At 40.9% G+C, this 9,706-nt stretch overlaps 2 protein-coding genes across 2 annotated transcripts in view; one reads left to right on the forward strand and one right to left on the reverse strand.

Annotated features, from left to right (window-relative positions):
- Window positions 1-716, forward strand: part of si:dkey-26c10.5 (uncharacterized protein LOC563797 homolog) — a 7,215-nt gene extending 6,499 nt beyond the window's left edge. Inside the window, exon 7 of the mRNA XM_017415452.3 lies at window positions 297-716. Coding sequence (XP_017270941.1) covers window positions 297-423 — 127 coding nt within the window. The 3' untranslated portion in view covers window positions 424-716. The remainder of the gene's footprint in view (window positions 1-296) is intronic.
- trpv6 (transient receptor potential cation channel, subfamily V, member 6) lies at window positions 706-9,466 on the reverse strand. Its single transcript, XM_017415380.3, has 17 exons — window positions 9,341-9,466; window positions 9,093-9,240; window positions 8,900-8,997; window positions 8,700-8,822; window positions 7,336-7,476; window positions 7,049-7,147; window positions 5,851-6,026; window positions 5,631-5,777; window positions 5,460-5,539; window positions 5,237-5,372; window positions 3,806-3,892; window positions 3,644-3,720; window positions 3,385-3,550; window positions 3,215-3,281; window positions 2,858-3,126; window positions 2,664-2,770; window positions 706-1,196 (listed from the first exon to the last, which is right to left on the reverse strand). Exons 2-17 carry the CDS (start codon window positions 9,221-9,223, stop codon window positions 941-943), a joined length of 2,160 nt encoding a protein of 719 aa, XP_017270869.1. The 5' UTR covers window positions 9,224-9,240; window positions 9,341-9,466; the 3' UTR covers window positions 706-940.
- Window positions 9,467-9,706: the final 240 nt, after the last annotated feature.

Below are 9,706 nucleotides of genomic sequence, written 5' to 3' on the forward strand. Positions count from 1 at the left end.
CCCCCCCCCCCCCCCCCAAAAAAAAAAACAAAAAACCGAGAGAACAGTTAAAACATATCTGTTTTCTTAAAATATAAAAGAGCAACAACTTCCTTTGACCACTTGTTTGATTTGTGTTAACTTGACAAGATAAAACTTTATTTATTTATTTTAACTATTTCTGCCCAGTATTTGTTTCTGGATTTGGTTCCTCTTCCAGGAGTGTTTTCTATATCTCTGCCTCACTAAAATTAAAAATGAGATTGTGCAACAACCGGACGGATCTTAAGACTCCTTGTGTTTCTGTCTGCTTGCAGTTTCTGGATGAAATCTCCTCATGATGGAGACTGTGCCATCCTAAGCAGCACAGATCCAGCTGAGACGAACTGGGACAGAGCCTCCTGTCAGGCCGCCACGTATTTCATCTGCCAGCAGCAGATCTGACGGCGCCTGTGCTTCCCGATCGAGTGTTTTCATATCAAGCATCAGCAACTCTTCAATAACACAGCAAATAGTTTGTCTTTTCCATGTTGCACTCCGGTCAGTATCCAGAAAAAAAATTATTGAACCTTCTCAGACACAAACTGCCTGAAAGAAGCTAGTTTACTTTATAGTATGATGGTAAATTTTCTAACAGCTCCGTTTTGTGTGTTTTGTATAGTGACAGATCAATCATTTGCACTGAATGATTTCTTTTCCTGCTGAAATACAATTAAAAGCCAGTAATTTTATCTTAAGAAGAGTTTATTTCTTTTTTTTATATATAAAAGTACTCATGCAGCTATAAGACAAGTTAAATGTTTCTCTAGCTCTGCATATATTACTGCTACATCTTTTGATATACTGCTATAAAAATAACACACTCTTTTCCTATAGCATAATACTGCAGGGATAATTGCACTGTTGACTCTAAGGGAATGAAATACAGTTCATAAAACGAGTGATGAGGCAGAATCTGATTCTACACATATCTGATGTCCTGGATCTCCTGTGGCTCCTCCTGCTCCATCTCCAAACCCAAAGCGCTGTGCCGGATCACCTCCCAGCCCGCCAGCGCCTTCCTGCTTCTGCCCTCTCTGGTTTTAGACCGAAGCATCGGGGAGCCCTTCGACGTGTCGCACTTCTCCTGCGCCTCTTTTTCCTTCTCGTCCTCCTTGGAGAAGACTTTCACATAGCGTCGCATCTTTTGCATCATGGGGTCGTTCCTGTCCTCGACCCTGCAGCCGAAGAGGAGTCGTTAAAGTCAATATTGGAACTAAATCAGATTTGATTTAAACTGCTGCGGTGAGCATATTTCTATTAGAAAGAAAAAATCAATTTAGCTCAAGGTGGAGAGACACAAATAAGGCTCTTTGACAAGAATGATAAATAAAAGAAAACAGGGTTTTTTATTTGCTTGCAGGTAGACAGAAACTAAAATTAGATTTTGCCCACATTAAAGGACAGAAACTGCAGTTTAAACTCAGCTGTTGAGGAATATTGTGAGCATCAGTGATGGTAAATCTTGGTGCAGAATACTGAAGGGCTGTTTTATTCAGGAGGAAACTGTCAGCTCATATATTTTAGATCTTCTTACAATGATTAAGCTTCGGGGAAGTTTACTGTGAAGGAGGAAACTTAAGATCATGCAGCTATTATTCATATTGAGAAAAAAACACTTTGAAAGTTTCAGCGATGAGTTCCTATGTCAGTGACAGGAACTCTGTAGTTTGAGAATAAAAAGAATGCAACAAGTAGCAAATGCTTTAAATCCTGTTTTTCATTGAGAATAGTATGAGAAGTGCATCAAAAGCGAATCAGAAATTATTGAGTTTCTTTTTCAATCTACTACTCATTTTGAATTTAAAGGCAGCAAACACACTTTAATGAAGCTGCAAAAGGATCAGCATCCCTTCTTCTTTTCATTGCTGTTTGTAAAAGTGAAAAGATTTCAAATTAAAACTCCACATTCAGTTTGGGGTTTTCTTTGTCGTATCCTTTAGATATTAGATGATTTAATTGTTTAGTCGGAGTGGTGAGCTTTGTCGTTGTATTTGGCTCTTGTTTGGTTTGGGGTTGTCTTCCTGGACTGAGGCCTAATCTGAAGAATCCTCGCTAGTGGCAAATAGAATCGAATAGAATAGAATAAACCAAAACAAAACTACAAATTAAAAGAAAACACTTCGCATAACTGCATTTCAGGTATCGCAGGGTTCAGAGTTCTTGTGTCCCCGGTGTAAAAACTTTTGAGGCATCTGAACCATTTGCCCAAAGGTGACATGTCACTTTAAAACGACATGACTCAGCAGTAATGAAGAAACTTTTACCCTGTCGTGTGTGATACTCAGGAGGGCCTACAGACATTTTTTAAAAGGGTGGCCTGATGTGAACCACTGATAATCTTAAAGTGGTAAAACCGAAAGCAAAAGCACAGAGTTTCAGGGGTTTAATTATGTTGTTGTCACATACAGAATCCCCTCATGATATCAACCTACTTCAGTTTCTCTTTTACAGTTAATATCACTGGGAACAGCACAAACACTACTCACCTCCTTGAAGCTTTCTGTCTACTTCCTTAAAGTGTTAAACTGAACACAGATCTGGATACAGGGTTGTTTGCTTTTCAGTGTTAAACTGTTCAAATTAAGCTTTTTTGCACACATGAACTGAGTTGAACTGCTCCTGGCCTGACGGTATTTTCCTACCTGAGATACCAACGCTCCTTCAGGCCATAGCTGAGCCCACACACTCCGAGACGAGGCCACAAACAGCGTGGAAGCCGCCTCTCCAGCATTAAAGTTGTCGCCACGACCTGCACAATAACATCCCAGCTGTAACCTTGATGCAGCAGAGTTTAATTCACGTCAAAACAACGATTAGATCCACATGCGAGCGTCACCTGAGTCCTCCAGAGCTCGTCTCTCTCCTGGGCCACCCTCCAGTGCGTGTCGCTCATCATGGCAATCAGCAGATTGAGCAGCAGGATGTAGGAGACCACAGAGAAGGCGATGTGCAGAACGTGGACGATGGGGGGCGTCCTGAAGGTGTGATCCACCGGCAGGTCGATCAGGCCCACGCTGAGCTCAAACTGGGAGAAGAGAGTGATGGGAAAGGAGCGGTACGCAGGAAGGGACTCTGGATCCTGGGTCATGTACACCATCCAAAGGGCTTGAAAGAATGAAGCAAAAACAGTAAAGTTTGCCATAAAAAGCATACAATTTTCAGCTTGGGGACTTGCTAATGAAAGTATACTCACAGGTGGAAAAGCCAATGAGCACAATGACAGTCAACCACATGAACTTTGTCAGGTCTCCAAATATAATCTAGGAGGAAATTAGACAAAAAAGACAGAAAACACAAGCAGCTGAGCTTCAAAACCCAAAAACTTAAAACAAATCCTAAAAGCTGCAGGAAACTCTCACTGACCTTCTGTATCATGATAACATAAGGTCCGAGCATTTCAAAGCCCCGGGCGAAGAACATGACATTGCACCAGCCGAGCACCAAGCTCACCGCCATGACCTCGGCCTCGCCCTGCACCCCGCAGGGTCTGAACACACACAGTAACACCACCAAGGACGCGTGGCTGATGCTGGACCGAACGGCACAAACAGAAGCAGCAGGATGAGACAACGGGGTAAAACATGGTGGCGTTATTTCACAACCCCGAGGTGTCCTAACTCACAGGATGACGTGGAACGGTCCTCCAAGGGCCGTCTGACCAAAGTAACGCTTTGCTCCCACTCTCAGTATATCAGGGATCTGTTGGAAATATGAAGGGAAGATATTTCAGTGCTGTAACATAAAAAAACACCCCATAAAGATGGAACCTGATTGATACACTGACCTCCAGCACAAGGATGACAATCGCTCCCAGGACACTGATGATCTCTCCCGCCAGCCGCAGACTGTCCTCATGAGTCACATAACTCTCCTGAGGAGGGAAAAATTAAACTACTGTGAGCAAAAACATCACAAGTTCCTTCAAATTATTTGAGTTTAGGTACATGGAGTGGAATGCAAATGTTTGATTATTGTAAAAAGCTTGATGTTGGAAGGATAAGCCAAGCTTTAAAAGAGAATGAAGTTAAAAATAAACTGAATTCCAGGACTATTAGGGTTTTGTTCGCAAAAATGACTTCTCCGCCTTTATAAACCCTTTAACTCCTCAAACCTGATCCCAATCAATTTCGGGTTGTTTACAGCTTTTCTTCACCGAATGATTAGGACACGGCAAACAACAAGAATGAAGGAAAACAAGAAAAGCCTCCCTTTCTCTGAGAAAACTGAAAGCAAAGCAAAACAAGAGGTCTTTAAAGAGACTTCCCTTTTGTTCGGTTTTACTCAGTGACTCAAGCTTTAATATGACAATCGTGGAATCGTCACGGAAGGAAAACCTAATCACAAAATTCAGCTGAAGAAGTAAAAAAAGTGCTAAGCAAGAGGGATGCATTTAAAAATCAACTCTTGAGACCCAATGATAAAGAAAACAAACTGTTTTGGCAGCAATAAGCAAAGACAAAAAGGTGGATCATTTTAAAAGAGGAAAACCTTCTAAACATGAGAAAGGACTGATAATATTTTGGGTTTGAGTTCCAGAAAATGTCACTATATATATATAAGGAAACATCTTGACTAATAACCGTAAACACATCGAATCTTCAAGGGGCTCCAATTTTCCCTTCACAGTGTTTTACATTTGACTGTCATTAAAAATATGTAGCTAGACCCTGAAATACTGCATGTAGGTCTCAGGAATTTTACAGAATGTATTTTAAGTACAGTAAGAATCTGTGGAAAACCCCCAAACAAGAACTAACAGATTCTGAACGACGCCTGCTGTGATATTTGCCAACAGAGGTATTACAAAACTCTTGACGCTTGATGACTCATGTCTTTTACTTTACAGTAACACGAATCCTTGAACTTTTGCAAACATCTGTTTATGGCATAAAACAACAAAAGACCTCTGAAAAACTCCTTAAAGTTTCCTTTCATCTTGGTCTATTTAAAGTTAAATCCTGCATAAACAGAGTTTCTGTAACTGCGCAGTTTTTTACTATCCTGTTGTGGTTTAGTTGTGAAGGAAGATTGTAAACACCTAAAAGAAAAATGGCACCAAATAAAAATATTCCACAAATATTCAACAAGCGAAAATATTGCAAAACTTTCAAGTTTTTTTTTGCCTAAACATAGCATCTCACGTCTCGTCTTATTCAAAACTTAACTTGGAATAAGTTAGAGAGTATTAATAAAGAAATTCTGGACTGGGACCCACATTGAGTGTTTTCTGGACCCTGATGGTCTTATCGTAGTCTGACTCTGTGTAGTTCCTGTCTGCGTCCTTTAGGGGGCGAAACACACAACAAAGAGTGAAGGTCCCGATGTACAGGAGGTACAGCAACAGCAGCAGTCTTAAACGAGAAAAAAGCAGCAGTCTGGTTAGCTACAACAGAGGTGTTTACCTTAAACAATAAAACCAAAAAAAAAAAGAAAGTTACCTGAAATAATGTTTTCCGTACAGGTTCCACTTCAGACTGACCAGCTGCCTCACAGGAGTCACCTCCAGAATCCCCCTCGCCTTCAAAACAAAAATATATTTGTTATTTCGAGTCCTCATCAGGCCGACTGTCTGTATGTATAACAATGAAGGTAGTTTTGTTGTTCTCTACCTCTCTCTTTGGGCTGCCCACAATAAGCTCCAGCACCGACATGTTGTCGGCCCAGGAGTCGATCTCAGTCAGGTCGTACAGGTGAGAGGTCAAAGGTCCCAGACTCCACTGGACTACTCGCCTTTTGTTCACCAGGTGCTGGAAGGCCTGAGGGAGACAGAGGGAGTCACGGCCCGTTTGGCAGGACGAGTGAAATGATTCGCCCCGGTTCTGAGCTCACCACGATGTTTCCCTCTTTGGCAGCCAGTTTAAAGGGCGTGAGGCCTCGGTAGTTGGGCACCATGTCGAGGGGCAGCGGCTGGTCCAGCTCTGCATCGCGGGTCATTATCAGGTCGATGGCCTGGCACGCAGTGGTCTTGTTGGGCTGCAGAACCAGAATGTGAAGCAGCGTGTTGCCTAGAAGACAAAAAACCCAAAAAAACACAGGACAACTGCTCGTAAACAACCGACAAATAGAGATCTAAAATAAGAACTTCTTTTGTTTCGATGGATCTCCTTTCAGTTTTGTCCCTGAGATGCAAAACAAAACTCTGGACCAAATATTTCATATTAATTATTTTTTTAAGTGAAGTGAAGTGAAGTGAAATTTATTTATATAGCACTTTTCAGCAACAAGGCGATTCAAAATGCTTTACAACACAGAGACAACAATCAGGCACAGAACCAAATACAGATAAAAACATCAATCAGGTCATTTTAGCTAATAGTAAGATTGGTATGAGATAACAGATTGCTTATTGGTATGACTATAACAGAGTAGGGTTGATATAACTATAACGGGTCTTTAACGTGTAAAGCACTTTAACTTTCTAAACTTTAAAGCACTATCTTTGTTATATTTTTTTTATGAAGTGTTATTTTTTCTAATACAATGTGTTATTTTGTAGGCAAAACTAAATCAAAAACATAACTAAACCAACAGACTGTAAAGTTTTTATGTATTGATGGTTTTTCATTAAATATCTTTGTGTTTTTGTGCCTAACACTTTCTCTAAATGTCATTTACACGTCATTTTACTAAACAAACACAAACCTATTTTGTATTTTTCACCTGAAACGATTAGGTGATTTATAAAATTTCTTCCTCAGACTTCTTTTTAACTGATTAACATTTTATAATTTATAGAATTTACTGGATCACACTGTATCAAATTGAAATGGACAGTAAATGACTGGATTTGAATCTAAATCCAACTGTTTTGAATTTAATTGCATCTATTTTAGATGTTTACACAAAGTGATGCCACCATAATAAAGGATTTTCAGTGTTAACATTATGTTTCACACAATTCTGCAACAAATTAAACTCAATAAATCTAAATTATTTAGTGCAGACCGTGTGGGTCTGCGTGGTTGCCTTTTTGCCTTGTTTTAAATAAGACGGTGTCTTCTCTAACTCAGGATTTGGGATTTCAAACCTCGATAATCTTGGACCCTGGTGCTGGCTCCTGCGTCGATTAACATGTTGATGATCTCCTCGTTCCCAGCACAAACAGCAAAAGACAGAATGTGCTCCCCTGTTGTCCAAAAATGAAAAAAAAAAAGGTCATCTGTTTTTGTGGCTTTACAGAAAACACACAGCGCTACATTTTATCCAGCTAATTGTTTTATCCAAAGCAGCCTCACTTTTCTCCGTATAACATCTGAGCTGCTAATAACATGTGCAACCTCTGCTTTATTTAGTTGTGAGATCATGCTGACTCACCGCAGTACAGAAGACCTCCTATCCTCTTCCTGAAATACAGGCCGGTGACTCGAGGTGTGGCAGCGTCACCTCCACAACTAATCAGCTGATGAACCAGGTTGATGTTTTGATTCACCACAGCGATGTGGAGCGGGGTGACACCTGAGGAAGACAGGCAGAGTTGTGGCAATTTCTCAAATTTGTCCAAAAAAAGCTACAGGTGCATCATGAATTTATTCTGTAGGAAGAGTCTAAACAAGTAAAATCAATTCTGATAGATTATTCATGAAGCAACAGATAAAGACAGACTGTTTCCTGCCTCTTAATAAACATGTCTTGCTGGGAACAGATATTATTCCTGTAGTTTTACCTGATTCCCATAAACTGAAGCTAAAACAACACTTAATTTTACCCATGTTAACAACTCAAAATAATCCCTGTAAAGAAGCTAACATATAAAGTAATCCAATCTCCAAAACAGTTCACAGTAACAGAGTTTAATTCTGACCTGATTGAGGACCTAACAGCTGATATAAGAAATGACAGTAGATCGCTGCCATTTTAGAACGACTCCAATTCCGAAAATCTCACAGCAGCTCACACAAAAGCTCTTGTTTTTAATCTTTACTTTGCACATACACTTACACTTTGAAATTACTTGTATTTTCTATGATTATTTGCAAGCACAAATGCTAAAGCAGGTAACTTCTGGTGCAACCTGGGGCACTTCTGCAGAAAAATTTACAGGTTTTTGCTGGAATAACCATAGAATGTGAAATCGATCGAGATGTAAAGGTTTCTAAAATGGCTTTCACACAAACTACAATGAAATTATTGAGATTAACGTTCTTTTTTAAAGGTCTTGACCTTGCTTGGACTAGACGTTAGCTCATCAGTCGGGTCATAATTCAACCTTATTCCTCCAAACTCAAGTCAAAAGATATTAACTGTCTGCAACCTTTTCACAGAGCCCCACAATAAAAGATCTGAACTATCATTTTAATCTTAGAGATGTAATGAAGTTAAGACTTCATCATGTGAAACAGCTGGAGCGACAGGGAGAAGTCACAGATTTTGAGGCAGCTATAATTTGGGTGGTGAATTTGTTTCCAGAACAGATTCTGTCCCAATATGAACAACTGTGACTCATGTCAGCAGTTTTATCTTTTGTTGAAGCCTGGAGGTAAACTGCATCTCACAGCCAGTTTGCATATCAATGATCTTCTTATCATGCTCAGAAGAAACCCACCCTGTTGAACCCAGCTGTTAGGAGAACAAGTTTGTTTTGTGTGAGGAGCTCGTTGTTTACTTGTTTAGACTGACTTGACTTAATGAGAATACGACATCTCGGTTCGACGCGTTAAAATGTGTTTCTGCAGGTGAACCTTGGAAAATCTCAGAGGTCATGGGTTCGTTGATGAGTTCAGGCGCTCCCTCCATCAGAGCCACAGCGGCGTCCAGGTTGTCGTTCATCACAGCAACGTGAAGAGCTGTTTCTCCGAGCGCTCCTGAGTGGGAGCGTTCAACATTAGAGATCACCCACAGCAATGAGAAAACACAACAAGACTTTAGGTTTGACTTTTACCTCTTTCAAAGATGTTTGTGGACGAACAGCTCAGAAGTTTCTTGATGCAACCAGGACTGTTGACTTTAGCCGCGTAGAAGAGAGGAATGTCATTTATGCTGTTGGACAAAAGGACAGAGGCTCAGTTTGTAACCTTGAGTCCCATTTCTCATCGGAAAGCAGTTAAAAGCCCAAGCAAACGTGGTGTTATTACTTCTTCGTGTAGAGAAGGAACGTCTCATCCAACATCTCGTTCCATCCTTTCTTGTTCTGGAGGCGAAACCTCAGCTGGGTCCACCAGTGGTTGAGCTCGCTCGGAGCAGATCTCGCCAGAGACGGTGACATTGGCACCTGATGTTCAGCTGGGAAAACGACATTAAGGGTTACAATTATCTTCGAGCACAAATAAAACTTTTAAGCATGGTTTAAAACTTTTTTAAAAAGTTGGTTTTTCAGCCTCACCCTCAAATGATGAAAGCGCTGCTCGTCTTCTCTGTCATAACCCTTAAAGGTGGACACAGCAGATGTCCCTGAGGAGAAGCAAGGTCCCTGTGGCACCATCCTTATATAGCACCTGGCCATGGGGGAGGGAGGGAGGAAGGAGGGAGGGGTGGAGACGTGTGATGGGGTTTTGAATGAATGAGTGAGGAGGGAGGACGAGTGAACAGGTGAGACAGTGACAGTGAGGCCGTAATGAGCAGGTAGATTTTACCTGCTGGTCAGAAATCCCACAGAGAAAGTTCTGCTTTAAGCTCCCGACCTGGAACCTCTTCATCATGCTGATCTGAAATTATCGGCACAGTTCAGTCAGTTTGAGTCCCCCCCCAG

Source organism: Kryptolebias marmoratus, linkage group LG16 (assembly GCF_001649575.2).
Source record: "Kryptolebias marmoratus isolate JLee-2015 linkage group LG16, ASM164957v2, whole genome shotgun sequence".
Lineage (NCBI taxonomy): Eukaryota > Metazoa > Chordata > Actinopteri > Cyprinodontiformes > Rivulidae > Kryptolebias > Kryptolebias marmoratus.

Bases quoted from the DNA above. Each gene is read 5' to 3' on its own strand.
- trpv6 (XM_017415380.3), bottom strand. From the start codon at position 9,223: ATGTCACCGTCTCTGGCGAGATCTGCTCCGAGCGAGCTCAACCACTGG. The intron at 5,373-5,459 runs GTAACTTTCTTT...TTCTCGTTTAAG, and splicing joins TACGGAAAACATTATTTCAG to ACTGCTGCTGTTGCTGTACC. The intron at 3,893-5,236 runs GTGGGTCCCAGT...TTCCCTCCTCAG, and splicing joins GGGTCCAGAAAACACTCAAT to GAGAGTTATGTGACTCATGA.